The 19,629-nt window shown below is 43.7% G+C and overlaps 1 protein-coding gene across 4 annotated transcripts in view; it reads left to right on the top strand.

The window, feature by feature from the left end:
- The window catches only part of MASP1 (MBL associated serine protease 1), a 71,014-nt gene that overhangs the window by 14,725 nt on the left and 36,660 nt on the right, over window positions 1–19,629 (top strand). For all 4 annotated transcript variants that reach the window (XM_043874562.1, XM_043874561.1, XM_043874560.1 and 1 more), the window contains exons 3-5: window positions 14,597–14,774; window positions 16,408–16,539; window positions 18,653–18,849. In XM_043874562.1, coding sequence (XP_043730497.1) covers window positions 14,597–14,774; window positions 16,408–16,539; window positions 18,653–18,849 — 507 coding nt within the window. The remainder of the gene's footprint in view (window positions 1–14,596; window positions 14,775–16,407; window positions 16,540–18,652; window positions 18,850–19,629) is intronic.

Here is a 19,629-nt window from a genome sequence, read left to right as displayed (position 1 = left end):
TCACCTTAAGGAGTGGCAGATGGCTGCTTCTTGCATTCCCCCAGCTCCTTAGCAATCACGGTTAGAGGGGTGACAGCATCTGTTGAATGCCAGTTTTGGGAGCCCTCATTCACATTCGGAGGCCAGAAATCAGCAACGGCTATGATATTTCCTGTTTATTGATATGGCAGGAGATATTTTCATTTTATAGCACTTTCTAATCTATTACCTTCTTTGATGCTCATGGACTAGGGAGAGCCAGAATTATTACACCTAATTTACAGGAAAGGACACTGAGCATCAAGAGCTTGCTTAAGTGCATTCATCTAGGACTTTATAGCAAAGCCAGGTCTCAATCCCTGGTCTTCTTACTCCCAAGTTAAGATTGGGTCTCTCTGTTTGGCCCTTCTCAGAACAGGTTTTATCCTGAACAGAGTATCAGGATTTTTATATGCTTCCTGGTTACAAGAGACATTTAGTAAAATTTTGTAAAGCTGTGGGACCTTGAGGGCCCCTGTGTTGTCTAGGATTTGTTAAAGAATTTTCTCTTATCCTGACTTTGCGAGGAAAAAAATATTTTATAAAAATAAGAGGAAATGGAATCCGTGCTATGAAGGATGGAAAAAGTGAAAGTGAAGTCGCTCAGTCGTGTCCGACTCTTTGCAACCCCATGGACTGTAGCCCACCAGGCTCCTCCATCCCTGGAGTTTTCCAGGCAAGAGTACTGGAGTGGGTTGCCATTTCCTTCTCCAGAGGATCTTCCCCACCCAGGGATCGAACCCAGGTCCCCCACATTGCAAGCAGATGCTTTTATCATCTGAGCCACGAGGGAAGTGTTTGATTTATGTTTGTGGCATACAAGTTCTAATAGTAAACTCAAGGTCATTGTATGGACTGTCAGCCTCATGAGCTCAGGGCCTATGTCTGTGTTTGTTTCTCGTAGTGAACACAGTCCTGGGGGGCAGAACAGGAAAAAGCATGGGTCTCCTGGTGGTGAGCATAAAGGAAAGGGTTCTGGTTTAGAGGTGAGCCACTGACTCCTGCCGAGACATTGGAAAGTCACCTGTCTGTTCTCAGTCTCAGTTTCTCCATCTGCTCAATGAGGAAATTGGACTGGCTGGCCTCTCCCAGTCCTTCCAGTACCAATTCTCCTTTCCCAAGCCTCGCTGGGTCAGTCTGCATCCTGCTGTATAATTGACAGATAAGTCCCTCCCATGGCCCTGCTCCAAGACTGACTCCTCTGACCCCCCGGCTCCTAATTTCTGTGCAGCCTCTGTGTTTACTCTGAACATGCCCTCGACCTTCAACTACTGATGCAGCTCTGCTCATTCTCTGGGAGTAGACAGGAGGCCTTGCCCCTGAAGGAAAAGAAGAATGAGCAAGTGTTTCTCATGAATTTCGATTGTATTCCCTAGTGGAATTCCTCCACTCCAGAGATACCCAGTTCCCAAATCCATTCTAGTTGATTCAGAAGAATCCAGAAGTGAAAATGAGCTTCAGAAACAGTCTGACAAAGGCTTATTTTATGTAGGAGGTGCAAGCAGCACAGCCTTGGTAGTGATGGAAAACAGAAGGATGGTCCCAGCTCTGAGGTAGAAAATGTTGGCAAGACTGAGGTGGAATGCTCTGGAGAATAGGTACTCCTGGTGTGCAAATCTGTGGGCGTAAGTGTACACAGGCTGCTCTCAGACACACCTTAGTAAAAAGCAGAGCGTGAATTTACTTTGGTGTGCTCATACAAGGAAAAGGGAAAGGGAAGTATTCATTTATTCAATAAATCTTCATTGAATGCCTACCATTTACTAGCACTTGGAGTATAGCAGTAATTAAGACAGAAATGTTTATTGGCATTGCTTACATTACACTGGGGGGAACAGGCAATAAACACTAAACACAATCCAAAGCTAATTATATAGTGAGTAGTAAGATATGGAAAAGGAAATGGCAACCCACTCTAATATTCTTGCCTGGGAAATTCCATGGACAGAGGAGCCTGGCAGGTTATAGTCCATGGGGTCGCAAAGAGTTGGACCTTAATTAGCAATTAAACCACTGCCACCACTAGTAAGGTAATAGGCAAAGAAATTAAATAGAACAGGGTAAAGAAGGCTGGGTGTTACCATTGAAACGTATTGGTCAAGGCAGTCCTAGATGAAAGAGTGACATTTGAGCAAAGACTTGAAGAAGCTGAGGAAGTCAGCCATGTGACTTTCGGGGAAAAGCTCTCAACCAGAGAACAGACAAGACTTTAGAGGGAAAATCCCTGGTGTATTTGAAGAAAAGCAAGGAAGGCTGGCTTCCCTGATATCTCAGTTGGTAAAGAATCCACCTGCAATGCAGGAGACCCCAGTTCAATTCCTGGGTCAGGAAGATCTGCTGGAGAAGGGATAGGCTACCCACTACAGTATTCTTGGGCTTCCCCAGTGGCTCAATGGGTAAAGAATCCGCCTTCAATGTGGGAGACCTGGGTTCGATCCCTGGGTTGGGAAGATCCCCTGGAGAAGGGAAAGGCTACCCACTTTAGTATTCTGGTCTGGAGAATTCCATGGACTGTATAGTCCATGGGGTTGCAAAGAGTTGGACATGACTGAGAGACTTTCACTTTCACTTTCAAGGAAGGTTGTGTGGCTGGAGCACAAGGGAAGAGGCGTAGAAGATGAAGGCAGAGGTACAGATGGGAGCTGGATCGCCATGGGGCCTGGGATATAGGGTCCCTGCTGAATGCTCACAGGCAATGGCAGACTACTAGCTGCTTTTCTGCCCATGTGTCATTTGACCTCCTGACTCTTAGAGGATAGAAGGAAGTTCCACCTAGTATGTTTGTGAAAACTGAGGCGAAACCCAGCAGTGTACTTATCATAATCAGCAACTGGGGGGTGGATTGGGAGGGCATACAGGAGCCTGCTCTTTACCACTCCAATATTCTAGAAGTTAGTAAACTCAAGTGCAGAGATAATGATAAAGCTTTAGAATTGTTAGGAGGTGATGAGTTTTTACATAATTTATTTCTTTTAAATATAATTTATTTAACTATAAGTTTATGAAACCGAATCTTTCATAATGGCTGTGTCTAACAAAAGCATAGCAAAAATCCCTGAGAAGTGACAGCTACTCCCTATGGGTTGATACGAGCCAGCTCCAGGGCACTTGCTAGGGAGAGGTTAAAATAATACCACATATGAGTGGTAGAGTGGTGTCCAGAACCCAGGTCTTTAGGTCCCTATTCCAGGGACCTTAAAAATTTCCCCACGAAGATTTGAAGATGTGCTTTCAGACGGGTGCAGGGCAGAGTCCTGGGAGACGTTGGAGGGACACACCAGCTCACACATTCCTGGAAAGTGCCTGGCGACGCTGGCCCGCGGCAGGTCCCTTCTCTCTGCTAGGCACTTACTTAATCACTGCTTTCACCCCAGTGCTGACTGCGACTGACTTGGAGCCAGGCTGCCTCTGCCACAGAAGAACACAACAAGGCTTTGTTTTTTGCCTGTCCCCAGGCTATTTTCCTGCCCCTGAACCATTTGGGGCTCGGTCTCCCAGTCCCAGAGGAGATTTGCATGTGAATAGGCCTGTCTCTGAAGTCACAGAAGGGGTGTGTGGAGAGTCTAAGCCATTCCCGGGCCAATGAGAGTAAACTCCTTCCTGGCTCCTCTTCCCAGCCGTGACTCCCAGACACTTCAGCCCACACCCCCAGCCCCGCCACACTGAGATGCCCGGCATCGCCAGTTTCCCACCTGCGGGATGCCTGCTTCCCACGCTGGAGGTTACCCCTCCCCAGCCAGCTCTTTCTTCTCCCCAGGCTCTGCTGCCCAGAGACCATCTCCTTTTCTGCCCAGGGTCCTCCTGGCAAATGGGCAATCCTTCCTGGTAGCAGTGGGATTCCTGGACTCTAAGGACCTGGCAGCGGGTCTAGGCCCTCTCACTATTAGTGGCATCCAGTTTTGATGTCCAGTATTTGTATGTGCACAATACATACCTTGCTAGGGTTCGGAGGTTCCCCTAGCTCCGTTAAGAGATTCTTACTTGAACTAGCAAATATGTAAGAACACTTTACTGGGACTCTCAATAGAGCTGGGCCTTGACAGTGGCTTCACCATTATGTGGTCATGTGACTTTCAACCAGTTACTTCACTTTTTTGAGCTCAGTTTCCCCATCTAAGAGAGGAAAAAGATAGTCTTTAATATCCTTTCTATCTCTGACCTGCTATGGTCTTGTAATTCCAGTTATTGAAGCAGAGCTGACTCATGTCAGGACATTTAGGTTTTGTCTTAGGTCTGCCGCTACTCCTGCAGTTCAGTTCAGTTCAGTTCAGTTCAGTCACTCAGTCATGTCCGACTCTTTGCGACCCATGAATCGCAGCATGCCAGGCCTCCCTGTCCATCACAAACTCCCAGAGTTTACTCAAATCCATGTCCATCGAGTTGGTGACACCATCCAGCCATCTCATCTTCTGTCATCCCCTTCTCCTCCTGCCCCCAATCCCTCCCAGCATCAGGGTCTTTTCCAATGAGTCAACTTGTCGCATGAGGTGGCCAAAGTACTGGAGTTTCAGCTTCAGCATCAGTCCTTCCAATAAACACCCAGGACTGATCTCCTTTAGGATGGACTGGTTGGATCTCCTTGCAGTCCAAGGGACTCTCAAGAGTCTTCTCCAACACCACAGCTCAAAAGCATCAATTTTTTGGCGCTCAGCTTTCTTCACAGTCCAACTCTCACAACCATACATGACCACTGGAAAAACCATAGCCTTGACCAGATGGACCTTTGTTGGCAAAGTAATGTCTCTGCTTTTTAATAGACTATCTAGGTTGGTCATGACTTTCCTTCCAAGGAGTAAGCGTCTTTTAATTTCATGGCTGCAATCACCATCTGCAGTGATTTTGGAGTCCAAAAAATTAAAGTCTAACACTGTTTCCACTGTTTCCCCATCTATTTCCCATGAGGTGATGGGACCAGATGCCATGATCTTAGTTTTTTGAATGTTAAGCTTTAAGCCAACTTTTTCACTCTCCTCTTTCACTTTCATCAAGAGGCTTTCTAGTTCATCTTCACTTTCTGCCATAAAGGTGGTGTCATCTGCATATCTGAGGTTATTGATATTTCTCCTGGCAATCTTGATTCCAGCTTGTGCTTCTTCCAGGCCAGCGTTTCTCCTGATGTACTCTACATATAAGTTAAATAAGCAGGGTGACAATATACAGCCTTGATGTACTCCTTTTCCTATTTGGAACCAGTCTGTTGTTCCATGTCCAGTTCTAACTGTTGCTTTCTGACCTGCATATAGTTTTCTCAAGAGGCAAGTCAGGTGGTCTGGTATCACCATCTCTTTCAGAATTTTCCACAGTTTATCGTGATCCACACAGTCGAAGGCTTTGGTGTAGTCAATAAAGCAGAAATAGATGTTTTTCTGGAACTCTCTTGCTTTTTCGATGATCCAGCGGATATTTGTAATTTAATCTCTGGTTCCTCTGCCTTTTCTAAAACCAGCTTGAACATCTGGAAGTTCTCGGTTCACGTATAGCTGAAGCCTGGCTTGGAGAATTTTGAGCATTACTTTACTAGCATGTGAGATGAATGCAACTGTGCAATAGTTTGAGCATTCTTTGGGATTGTCTTTCTTTGGGATTGGAATGAAAACTGACCTTTTCCAGTCCTGTGGCCACTGCTGAGTTTTCCAAATTTGCTGGCATATTGAGTGCAGCACTTTCACAGCATCATCTTTCAGGATTTGTAGTAGCTCAACTGGAATTCCATCACCTCCACTAGCTTTGTTCGTAGTGATGCTTTCTAAGGCCCACTTGACTTCACATTCCAGGATGTCTGGCTCTAGGTGAGTGATCACACCATTGTGATTATCTGGGTCATGAAGATCTTTTTTGTACAGTTCTTCGGTGTATTCTTGCCACCTCTTCTTAATATCTTCTGCTTCCGTTAGGTCCATACCATTTCTATTCTTTATCGATCCCATCTTTGCATGAAATGTTCCCTTCGTATCTCTAATTTTCTAGAAGAGATCTCTAGTCTTTCCCATTCTGTTGTTTTCCTCTATTTCTTTGCAGTTATTGCTGAGGAAGGCTTTCTTATCTCTCCTGGTTATTCTTTGGAACTCTGCATTCAAATGGGAATATCTTTCCTTTTCTCCTTTGCTTTTCACTTCTCTTCTTTTCACAGCTATTTGTAAGGCCTCCTCAGACAACCATCTTGCCTTTTTGCATATCTTTTCCATGGGGATGGTCTTGATCCCTGTCTCCTGTGCAACATCACGAACCCCTGTCTATAGTTCATCAGGCTCTCTGTCTATCAGATCTAGTCCCTTAAATCTATTTCTCGCTTCCACTATATAGTCATAAGGGATTTAATTTAGGTCATACCTGAATGGTCTAGTGGTTTTCTTCAGTTTAAGTCTGAATTTGGCAATAAGGAGTTCATGATCTGAGCCGCAGTCAGCTCTGGTCTTGTTTTTGCTGACTGTATAGAGCTTCTCCACTACTCCTAGGCTATGTGAATATGGAGATTCATATCGCCAGTCTGGTCCAGAAACTACTATCTACCTGAAATGCATTCACTACAAGACTACCTAAGATGGCTGAAAATACCCTGTCAACTGGAAATTCCATATGGAAAGTGGGGGTGGATTATTTCTATTCCTACTACTACTATTACTGCTAGTGGGCTTCCCCAATAGCTCAGCAGGTAAAGCATCTGCCTAGAAATGCAGGAGACATAGAAGATGTGGGTTTGATCCCTGAGTCAGGAAAATCCCCTGGAGGAGGAAATGGTAACCCACTCCAGTATTCTTGCTGGGATAATCCCATAGACAGAGGAACCTGTTGGGCTACAGAGTCACGAACAGTTGGACACAAGTGACGGACTAAGCACTCACTACTAGTAGTACTCTAATTATTATTATCATTATTATTTTATAGCCAGATGACTTGGTCAGGACTGAAGCAACAACCTACAGTCCCTTTCAAATACGGCCAACTTGAGTCTTAACCACACCAGCTGTGCTATTTTTACTTACGTGACTTACAAGAACTTCTGAAATGCAACACATACACACATCTTCTTTTTTTTTTTTTTAGTCCCAGGTTCTTGTCTAACATATGGTACTTTTAATTTGCTCCTTCTCATAGTCTTTGGACTTCCCTGATGGCTCAGCTTATAAAGAATCTGCTTGTAGTATGGGAGACCTGGGTTCGATCCCTGGGTTGGGAAGATCCCCTGGAGAAGGGAAAGCTTATCCACTCCAGTATTCCAGCCTGGAGAATTCCATGAACTGTATAGTTCATGGGGTCACAGAGAGTCGGACATAACTGAGCGACTTTCACTTCCACGATCTTTAACTGCAGTTTGGGCAGCTGAGTAAAGTAGTATCATTAGGCTGTTGCCCCTAGCCCAGTCCCTGGAATCAGGAGTTCTGGGTCCAGGGCTGTCACTGAAACACTGGCCTAAATTCACACACCTAGAGAAATCCTTTGAAACCCAGGAAAGTAAGGGGGAGCTTCCTGGACTTAATATTATTCTCTTGTGGATGAAAGCTGTCAGAGATCCTTTAAATTACTCTGGTCCGCTCTTATAAAATTAGGAAAATATCTTCACCATGTCACCCACCTCCCAGGACCATTAGGAAGCTTGTAAAGTATAGAGAGTCAAAGAGACCTAAGGTGCCACCTGTCAGATGAGGAGGCCATGCGTCGAGGACTCCCTCGGTTCCCTTCACACCCCATTAACCTGTGATCTGGGGGCCTCATAAAAAGAGAGGTCTGTGTTGCTGGCTCCAGTGAGGTTAGGAATGAAGGAGTGGAATCAGAAAACAAGGCATCCAGGAATGGTTTCAATCTCTTAATTCTTCTTCAAATGTGTGAAATTACCCACACTCCACTTAGCTGGGAGTCCAGAAAGATGTCACCTCAGTTGGCTCAATCTTAGTGCTCCTGATTTTCTCTCCGATTTACTGAGTGCTGACTATATTTCAGGTGACTCTCTACATAGTTTACATATATGTTCACCAAGTCCTATGATTTATAAATACTATTGTTTTCACTATTTTACAAATGAGGAAAACCTATCTACAGAGCAGTTTCAATTTGTAGGACTGTCATAATAAATTACCACTAACCTAGTGGTTTATTCATTTCCTTATAAATAAATAAATATATAGCTATTTCTTCTGTCACATTTCTGGAGGCCAGAAGTCTGAAATTAAAGTGTCAGTGGAGCCATGTGACTCTGAAGGCAATCAGCACACTCTCTGAATATCTGCCTAAATTAAGCCTGAACAGTTCTTCAAGGGCCCAGAGAAGATGTCAAAGGGGCTCAAGGATATAGCTTGGGAACACTGACAAGCAAATCTCTAAAGTATTTGGACTTATAGGACAGCCTTTTTGGAAAAAAAAAATTGAGGTAAAATTGATATACAGTTGTAGTTCAGTCACTCAGTTGTGTCCAACTCTTTCCGACCCCAAGAACTGCAGCACTTCAGGCTTCCCTGTCGTTCACCATCTCCTGGAGCTTGCTCAAATTCATGTCCATTGCATCGGTGATGCCATCCAACCACCTCATCCTCTGTCACCCTGTTCTCCTCCTTCTTTCAATCTTTCCCAGAATCAGGGTCTTTTCCAATGAGTTGGCTGTTCACATCAGGTGGCCAAAGTATTGGGGCTTCAGCTTCAGCTTCAGCATCAGTCCTTCCAATGAATATTCAGAGTTGATTTCCTTTAGGATTAACTTGTTTGATATCTTGCAGTCCAAGGGCCTCTCAAGAGTCTTCTCCAACACCACAGTTCAAAAGCATCAATTCTTTGGCCTTCAACCTTGTTTATACATTATTATGTAAGTTACAGAGGTACAACATAGTGATTCACAATTTTTAAAAGTTAAATTCCACTTATAGTTATCATTAAATATTAACTATATTCCCTGTGTCATACAATGTATCCTTGTAGCTTACTTATTTATGCATAATAGCTCCTTCCTCTTAATCCCCTACTCCTATCTTGTCCCCACCCTCCCCTCTCCCTACAGGTACCCACTGGTTAGTTCTGTGTATCTGTGAGTCTGTTTCCTCTTTGTTATATTCATCAATTCATATTATTTTTTAGATTCCACATATAAGGGATATCACATAGTAGTGGACAGCCATTTTTGTTCACCTTGTGTCTTAAAGGAGCGTAAGACATCACTAACTGGGGAATCAGAAAGCTGTAGTGAACCTGAAGCCACCGCTCACTAGATAATGGTTTTGATTGATTCACTGAAATCATCTCAGCTTCAAGTTTGTCACTGGGTGGACGTCAATGTATTGATAGTCTCTGATGAGATAATTTTATGGACATGTGGAAAGAAGCCATAGCTGTCCTCTTGCAGAAAGTTCACCAAGTTTTCTGCTGCCCTGCCTTAGCTTTGCCTAGGAGGTTTGTGCTGTTTCTACTAAGGTAGACAACTTACAGAAAGCAGACTCTGCTTTCTCCTCCTTCCAGCTCTCTTCTCTGCTCCCTGTCCTCAACAGAACCCCTTTCCTATATCAGGTGGTGGTGGGTAGGGAGGGGCGGTTGAGACTCCAAATGCCCTCAGAACTTTGCTACTTACCTGGATGTCCTCCTTACTGCTCCCTTCCCAGCCCTCCACCTACGATTTCTACCTGCCTACATCCTGCTCAACTTTTGGTCCCAGATCAGAGGCCATTCTCTTCTTCCTGTTTTCTGACTCCTCTCAGCTGGATGCAATATTTTCCCATCTTATAACCCCAGGAACTTCCTAGCTTTCATTGCAATAACTATAATCTGGTAATTCCTTAACACAGACACATGTGAGTACTTATTCTCCTACTATATTTTATATTCCCAGAGGCAGGGGGCTTGCTTATTAAGCACATGCAACAAATTAGTAGTTTTTGGCATCCTTCATATTATAATGGGGACAGAACTTGGTGTTTAAATATTTGTTGAGATGAAAGAAAGTAAATTGAGGACATGCATCCATATGTTAGTGCCGAAAATCACAATAGGACACGGCTGAAAGGACACGGCTGCCTATAATAAGTAGAAAAATAAAAGATTCTGTGATCCCCAGCCAGATGGTTTTCTACTATTATGCATTTTTTGTTTTCCTTTGATAAGGTATTTCCCCCCATCATATTAATACAATGACCCTAGTACAGGGACAGTCCAAACAGAAGCCAGGGCTCAATCCTCCATCTGTACTCAGAAGTCAATGGGTTTTGTAGAATTTTAGTCATAGCAAGGGCTGCAAATATTAAGTAGGGCCAGTGACCCCTCTGTTTAGGTTACGACCAGAGCTGTCACTGAGCCACATCCTCTCTGGGAGATAGTCCATGCGCCCCAGATAAAGTTTCAAGAGGCCCTTGAGCCAGAAAAGTTGTTTGGCAAAGTGCCTGTGTTGTTTGCCTTGCACTCTCTGGATTGGTGGGCTACTTTCTCCAGGGTCACAACTGTTCCAAAAGCAAATCTGGTATCAGGAAATGCTTGTGGTTATCTCTCTACTCTTGAGTAAGTCACTGCCCTTCTCTGGACCTCAGTTTCCTCTAGAAGGAGGGGATTGAAACAGCTCTTAAAAGTCCCTCCCTCCAGGCTCTATTTGGAGCTGCAGGCTGAACTCCCAGGGCCCTGGGGCCTTCTCTTCCCAGCTTCTAAAGGTCTATCAGACTCAGATTTTCCCATGGGTCTCAGCTGAGGCATGCTTACCTGTCCTCTGAAATAGTGAGGGTCTACAGGTGAGGATTGTTTATCTGCCATCATAAACTCAGGTATCCTTAAGCCTGGAAGTTACAAGAAGGGAGGCTGTTTATCATAGACCTTCATTAGGTCTCTCCCTGATCCGAAAGATCTCTGGTTGGTTTCACTTGAAAGTCTCATGCTACAGGTACTATAGAACCCTGGAGACCTCGGGGATAACAAAGAAGGAATGAGGCTGCTGTTTCTAGAAGCGTTGATGCTCAAGGCTTGACTCTTCATTAGTAATTACTTATAGAGCATATGGTATAGACCACAAACAAGTTCTTAAGTACGAAGCAATCTCTGTGTTGAAACTCCTCACCATTCTCTAGTTCAATGAATCCCAACTTTTATGACACCAGGGACTGGTTTTGTGGAAGATAATTTTTCCACAGACCAAGGGTGGGAGATGGTTTCAGGATGATTCAAGTGCATTACATTAACAGTGCACTTTGTTTCTATTCTTATTACATCATCTCCACCTCAGATCATCAGGCAATAAGATCCCAGAGGTTGGGGACCCCTGCTCTAGTTGGTTTATTTAATGTATGGATATAATGCCTTATTAGAATACTAGTATGTCAGGACTGGAAGAGAACGTAGAGCTCAGCTAGTTCAAACCCCTAGTTTACCAGGTGGATAATTGAGCACTACAGGAGTCAGCTATATACCACTTTTTGGTGGAGTCAGAAATAGGGGTCAGGACCTCTAACAGGACCTCTAACGCAGAGGTCACCGAGATAGTGCATTCCAGCTCATATGGTTACTCATAGAAGAAGCCTTCTCCCAGACCCTCACTCTTTATGTATTTAGTCTTATTCTCATTAAATTCGAATGACAGCAGCTTAATGAGTTTCTACCTGATTTTAAAACAGTAAATACATTGATATGAATCAGCCATAGATTTACACGTATTCCCCATCCCGATCCCCCCTCCCACCTCCCTCTCCACCCGATTCCTCTGGGTCTTCCCAGTGCACCAGGCCCGAGCATTTGTCTCATGCATCCCACCTGGGCTGATGATTCATATCAATGTATGACAAAAAAATAAATAAATAAAAAATTAAAAAAAAAAAAAAAGAATACAGGGTTCTAAATGTACCCTTTAAATCATCCTCATTATGCTTTTTAGAATTAGTTGCTATATTCTTTATTTTATATGTTCTGTTTCATATTTTGACCTGTCATGACCCAGACATAAATTAAAATTTCTTACTATCAAAAAAAAAAAAAAAAGATGACTTACAGGAGGATGTGCATATGTTATATACAAATATTATGCCATTGAAAAAGAAAAAAAAAAACAGTAAATAAAACCCAATCTACAAAGAAGACATAAGAATTGCAAAGGCTTTATAGTCTGGGGGCTTTCAATGCAGGGCAAGCAACATTACAAAACTCAATATCCCCAAGAAACTTGATGTTCATAACACTGTCCTTGGATCACCAAGAAGGATTAGTATATTTTACCTGAGAAAGCAAGGATTTGAATAAAGCACTTTGAAAAGCATTACACACAAACACCCCAATTTTTTAAAAAATCGTAGGTAAAACTCCAGCTACTTGGAAAACTCAGATCATCAAAACAACAAAGCAGCTGAGATGTTCGAGAAAGAGACATTTCAGCTGTGTGCAGACTGGAACACTCTACAGCAATAAGGCTGGTGTGAGTTTGGCTAGTATCTGCAGAGAAGAGGAAAACATAGCAAAGCCATGATCTCATCTTCTGTTTACACTTCAGTTCCCAAAGTTAGTGATTAATTGTCCTCGTGTTTTGTTGCCAGGGCAAATTATTTTCCTTTAAAGCTCCCACTTATTTTAAATAAATAAACCATTAGTTTCAAAACAGAAGTGTCAAATGTCAAGATACTTTTGACATACTAAGCTAATGAACAAAACAATGAATTCATTAGAAGCTACTAGAGATAGGCAGCCTTTGAGAACTTTCCTTTAAAGAGTGAAAGGCAGCAGACATCATTCTTGGTCAGATTTTTCTCATGCATCTTGGCTAAAACATCAATCTGGAGGATGCAGATAAAAATGCTTCTTTAAAAGGATCGAGATAGGTATAAATGACAGAGTGGTAGGTAAGCAAAGTATGGTAGTCATATAAATATACCAGCCAGGTACAACACTCTTTCCCAAACCAAGCACACAAAATCTGCTTTAGACAACCAGTTTAGACTCTCTCCTTGGGTCTCTGAATCTACCCAGGGCCCCTGGCTCTTGCAAAATAGGGAATTCTTTAGCAAATAGGCAATTTTTGCAGCTGAGTCTTAAAAAACTGCAACGATTTTGGGATGATTCCAACAATTTTCTGTATTAGTAAGACTACCTATTAAATACAGTTCTGATTACGTGACTTCCCTTTTTTGTTGTTTAGTCGCTCAGCTGTGCCTGACTCTTTTGCAACCCCATGGACTGTAACCCACTAGGCTCCTCTGTCCATGGGATTTCAAGTCACTTGTTATGTGATTCAAGGTCAATAATAATCTAGTTTCAACCTATCCCTCCAAATATATCTTTTCCTACAATCCCCACAGAATTTCAGGCTTCTCATTGTTCTCAGAATAGGTCTTGCAGTTTTAGTTCTGGATGACAAATATTTATTGGATAACTGCTATATTCTAGGTCCTATTCCATGCACTGAAGATATAACTGTAAAGAAAAGAATCTGAAAAAGAATATGTGTGTGTGTGTAACTGAATCACTTTACACCTGAAACTAACACATTGTAAATAAACCATACTTCAATTAAAAAATAATAATAATAAAAAGCATATTTACATTTTTAAAAATTCCAATTCTAATATAGATAATGTATCATTTTAAAAATAAAGCTCAAATATACCCAAAAAAATAATTAATTAACTAAAAGTCTCACCTTCCCTTAGCTTATATTCCAATGGGGATCCTTTGCCTCCTTCTGAGTACATTCTTCACAAGACACTTGTCACACTGTATGATAGCTCTGTCTGTTTTCTACCATCTGAACACTGCTTCCCCATGGGCATGTGCGTGCTCAGTCACTTAGTTGTGTCCGACTTTTTGCGACCCCATGAACTGTAGCCTGCCAGGCTCCTCTGTCCATGGCATTTTCCAGACAAAGAATACTGGAGTGGGTTGCCATTTCCCACTCCAGGGGATCCTCCTGACCCAGGGATCGAACCCAAGTGTCCTGTGTTTCCTGCATTGCCAGGTGGGTTCTTTACTACTGAGAGACCTGGGAAGCCCTTCCGCATGCGCAGCTCAATGGCTTACACATCTCTCATCGTCCCCAGCCCACACTTTGCTCTGTGGTTGGCACACACTGAATTCTCCATGAATGACTTACATTGTGTATGAAGTTTCTTTTCCTGGAAATGTAAGTTCCTGTTGTATCTAGAATCCATCTGTTAAATCTAACCCTGCTGTTTTATTAAATATGAAAATTTATTTTAACATTGAATTTTTTTTAACAAATAAGCCATTTTTGTTGCCAACAGGACTAACGTGAAGCTACTTCTAATGGACCTAAACAAAATGAATGAAACGGGGACTGGACAGACACACTGGCTTAGGGACCTAAACAAAATGAATGAAACAGGGACTGGACAGACACATTGGCTTAGGGACCTAAACAAAATGAATGAAACAGGGACTGGACAGACACATTGGCTTAAGGACCTAAACAAAATGAATGAAACGGGAAGAGGACAGACACATTGGCTTAACCTATAAGGTGTCTTTCCTCAAATTCCAGAATTCCTAAGCCTCTTTCTTTGGGCTTCCCAGGCTGCCTGGTCCACTTGTGGGAAGCCCCTCTGTCTTTTCTCCTTGAGACCAGCAGAGAAGCTAATTTGGGAAGCTGCACATCTTATTCCCTTTCTTTTTGACCCTAAAGGTAGAAACTGAAGACCAGGTTTTGGCAACCTTCTGTGGCAGGGAGACCACGGACACAGAACAAACCCCTGGCCAGGAAGTGGTCCTCTCCCCCGGCTCCTTTATGTCCATCACTTTCCGGTCAGATTTCTCCGATGAAGAGCGATTCACAGGATTTGATGCCCACTACATGGCTGTGGGTAAGTTGGAGACGTGGGTGACTCATCCCCACGTCTCCCTTTCTCTCTCAAAATAAAAGTGCCTTGTGCTCTCTTCTTTAAAATGAACACCTACTACATAAATTCTACCATTAATGTCTTATTGCATTTGGTCTATCGCACGTCTATCCATCTTTCTATCCTCTATCCATCAATTCGTCTTTTTTGACACATTTCAAAATAAATTGCAGACATCAGTACTCTTCTTCCTAAATACTTTAGCATGCATATTGTTTATCTAGGGTTCAACAGCTATTCACATTTTTTTCTTTTCATGTAAAATCTATATATTCAATGAAATGCATAAATCTTAAGTACAATTGTTAAGCTTTGAAAAATTTGTATTTGTGACTAAATCCCTAGCAAGATGTTGAGCTTTACCCTTAACCCCCAAAGTTCCTTTATGCTCCTTTCCAATTACACCACACTCCTACCTCCTTAGAGGTCACCACAGCAGTCCTGATTTTTTCCACCACCATAGATTAGTTTTGCCTCTTGCAAAACCTCACATAAATGAACACATACAGATTATATTTTGGAGATGAGAAATATTTTACTCAGCATAAAGTCTTTGATATTTATTTATGTTGTTCCAATTCATTAGTAACTGTTTCTTTTCCTGGCAGAGTAATTTTCCATTATATAAATATACTATAATCTATTTATCCATTCTCCTATTGACAGACACCTGGGTTCTATCCATTTTTTGGCTCCCATTAATAAAATTTCCACAAACCTTTTTGTACAAGCCATTTTGTAAACATATGTTTTCATATGTTTCACTTCTGTGGGGTATATATTAATATCTAGGAGCAAAATTGCTTAATCATAGTGTAGGTGTACGTTTAGTTCTATAAGAAATTGTCAGACTTTTTCCACAGTGTTTGCATCACTTTGTATCCCTCCACCAATGTATGAGAGTTCTGGCTGCTCTATATCCTCACCAACATTTGATGTTATCAATTAAAAAAAAAAAAATTTAACCATTCCCGAGGGCATGTAGTGGTACTTCATTGTGGTTTTAATTTGCATTTTCCTGGCACCTAGTGATGCTGAATATCTTTTCATGTGTAAGCTTCTTGGCCATTCCTGTATCTTTTGGGAAGAAATATGTGTTCAAATTGGGTTGAGAACATATATCTCTTTATCTTTATATTTCCAATGCCTAAGATATGGCTTGACCCAACTTAGAGACTTAGAAAGAGAGAAGCAACATGGACAAGAGGTTAAAAACCCAGATTTTAGAGCCAGCCCACCTTGATTTGAAAGAGGACTCCACTTACTATGTGTGTGATGTGGAGCAAGTTCTTTAATGGCTCTAAGTCTCAGTCGCCTCATCTATAAAAAGGGGGTCATAACCGTCCTGCTTGCTGTCCTCACAACTGTCAGAGAACAGTGGCACCACCCCGAGTCAGGGTGCCCAGGTCTGACCAGGCTGTCTGTGACCTTGGGCAAGTTTCCTCATTTGTCACTGGAGGCTTAGGGGAGGCTTCCATGAGAGAAGGCAGGTATCTCCCAACACAGTGAGTGGCCCCAGCAAGTGCCCTGTGAACGTTGGCTGTTCTCCTCACCATCGCGCTTGAACGGGTTGTGAGAGGCTCTACCCGCCCTGCAGACGTGGACGAGTGCACAGAGCGGGAGGACGAGGAGCTGTCCTGTGACCACTACTGCCACAACTACATCGGCGGCTACTACTGCTCCTGTCGCTTCGGATACATCCTCCACACGGACAACAGGACGTGCCGAGGTGGGGCCCAGCACCGCTGCCGTGCATCACCGTGAGCAGTCAGACTTCCCACTAAGAGGAGGGGAGGCTCAGAGGCAGGACCGGCAGGCAGTAGGAACAGTTAAAAATGAAACCAGATCACAAGGATAAAGATGCTGAAATGCCCACCAGCCTGGAAGTCAGGTTCAGATTCTCAGAGAACTGCATTTGAGAAGCCCTGGCCTCTGGACCATCTTTCTTCCCGGGGAGCAGGGCTTTCTGCTCTTTAGTCCCTATTTCCTCTCCTCCTGTAAGTAACAGGCCGAGTCAAGGGAAAACCCAGGTTTCCCAGTCCTGAACCCTGAACTAGATTTTACCCATCAGCTCCTGTTTTTCTGCTCTTCCCTGGCCTCTCACTTTTGTATTGTGATAGAGAGAACCCAGTGAAAGTGAGAGAAGGGGAGAGGGGCAAAGATAAGACAGCAAGAAAACATCCCTTTCCTTCTTGCTCCCTATGCTTTCCCCTCTCATCCACATGCCTTCTCTGCCATAGTATCCAGGCTGAGGAGGGGAGGGAGAAATAGGAGGACTCAGACATTTCCACGAGGACCTCCTGTCTAGCCGGTAATACCCACATAGGCAAATGATGAAATGTAGTAAAAGTGTTGTAAACGAAGTGTGGGTGTGGCACCAGTCAGACCTGAGTCTGTACCAAGTGAGCAAGCACTTCCCAGAGATGATGCCCTTGATAAAGGAAAAAGGACAAGGAAAAGGAGGGCACGACAGGCAGAGAGCACAGTTTCTGCAAACCTTCAGAAGCGTGACAGGATTCGGAATGTTTGGGGAATTGCCAGTAGGTCAGTATGACTGCGGGGTAAGGGTGTGGGTCCTAGAAAGACCACCCGGAAGCTGAGTGAGGGAGTGTTGGGGGAGGGCATGCTAGAAACAGGATTTCTTTTCCTTCCTCCTTCAAAATCTTCTACTTCCAAATAAAACCCATCAGTATAAAGCAGGCACATACAGGAGTTTTCTTGAAGAGGGTTGTGTTTTCCGTGGTTTTCATTCAATAAGTATTTATTGAGTATCCACCATGCGCTGAGCACAGAGGGGCTAAGACTGAGCAATGTTTCTGAATCCTGTTTTTCATTTTTGCTTCTGCCCCCACCAAGAGCCTTTTTAAACATTCTCTTCCTAATTGTCTCACCCAGGAAATTTAATACCACAAATACCCTGTATATATGTTTATGTACTGTATGTCTGCCTGTGTGTTATGCATAAAAAGAGTAACAACTTCCCCTCTCTAAGAACCAATTTTGGCCCCTCTAGGAGCAATGTCATCCCCATGAAAATGCTTGGGGTAGAATATTAAAGCACAAGGATTCAGAGACCACTCTAAATCTTGTTCTGTAGCTTGTAACTGAGAGACGTTAGGGTTAGCTATGCCCCCTTTCTGGGCCACAGTTTTCTCATTTACAAATGACCAGAAAAAACTGACATGCCAGATCCAAAGACAATGGTTCAGTGGCATGTAACAGGACCTTTGCAGGGTTAAGCCATGGCCAGGATCCAAGACACTGGTTGCTGGGTTGCAGCTGTGATGGGGAACAGAGTGGACTCCCTGAGCTCAGGGAACTTAGGAGTTTTGTGGGGGCAGGAAAATCCACTGAGAAATACATTTCACAATGGCAAGCAGTGGTCAGTAGCATGAAGAGAAACAAAGCAAGGCCAGGGGCCAGAGAGCGAGGGTATGTGTGACGGTCTTGTGTTAATGAGGGATCAAGAATGGCTTTGAGCAGAGATCTCATGGAGTCCTGAGAGCAGCACAAAAGAGAAGATCCTCCCCCTGACCACACATCTCAATACCTTTCATCTGAGACCCGTCATGCCCCACACCAAGATCGGAGAATTGGACAAAAAGGCATATCACACTCACTGCCTTTGAGTCTTAACCCTGCAAATTACTTGGTTGTGTGACCTTGAGTAAATCTCTTCCCCTTACTGAACTTCAGTTTCCCCATCTGTAAAATGGAGACAGTGACTCCTTCCCCCACTTGCCTCTCAGAACCACTGCGAAAATTGTACCATAGCAGATAAGAAAGGGGAGGCTGTGGCCATGAGCGTGGTGTACCACTTTGCTCCCATGTGTTTCCCGCAGTGGAGTGCAGTGACAACCTCTTCACCCAGCAGACCGGCGTGATCACCAGCCCCGACTTCCCCAACCCTTACCCCAAGAGCTCTGAATGCCTCTACACCATTGAGCTAGAGGAGGGTTTCATGATCAGCCTGCAGTTTGAGGACATTTTTGACATTGAGGACCATCCTGAGGTGTCCTGCCCCTATGACTACATCAAGGTAAGACAACAGTGGCCACAGGCCCCGGGGATGCTGACAAATCTTGGCTAAATTGGGAAAATTGACATTCTCTACCTTCTTCCAGGATAGGGGGCCAAGCAGGTGGTTTCCTAAAAAGTAATTATTTAAAATAACATCTACCACCTTAATTGGACCCAGTCTAGGGAACTTCCCTGATCCCAAACCAGCCCTTTGCCCCACCTGCAAAATCCCTTCTGCCAGGTAACATAACATCATCATGAAGTGACACCAGGGTGAAGATCATGGGGAACATCTTAGAACTCTGTCCGTGTGTGTTAGTCACTTAGTCGTGTCCGACTCTGGTGGACTGTAGTCCACCAGGCTCCTCTACCCATGGAATTTTTCCAGGCAAGAATACTGGAGTGGGTTTCCTCCTCCAGGAGATCTTTCCAACCCAGGGATGGAACCCGGGTCTTCCACATTGCAGGCAGATTCTTTACCACCTGAGCCACAAGGAAGGCTCAGAACTCTGTCTACCATACATTATATCCCAGGAGCTATGTTAAGAGCTTATCCTTAGGCAGGTAACCTCTAGGGTATTCACTGTCCCCCCTCACCACAGTAAGGGTGACAAGATGAAGATGCACCCAGGATTATAGAAGTCATCAAATGAGAGTTAAGATGTACTGGTCCTCAGAGGAGGAAGGAGAAAGAGTTAAAGCAGAGGCAGGACCCAGGCCTGGGGGCTGGAAATCTGGACCAGTCCAGAGTGCCTCTTCCTTCTCTCCATCTCCGCTGCCTCTACCTGAGTCCAAACCC

The sequence above is a fragment of the Cervus elaphus genome, chromosome 19 (genome assembly GCF_910594005.1).
Source record: "Cervus elaphus chromosome 19, mCerEla1.1, whole genome shotgun sequence".
In the NCBI taxonomy this organism is placed as follows: domain Eukaryota; kingdom Metazoa; phylum Chordata; class Mammalia; order Artiodactyla; family Cervidae; genus Cervus; species Cervus elaphus.
The sequence above is the reverse complement of the archived record's forward strand: the minus strand, read 5'-3'. Positions and strand labels throughout refer to the sequence as shown.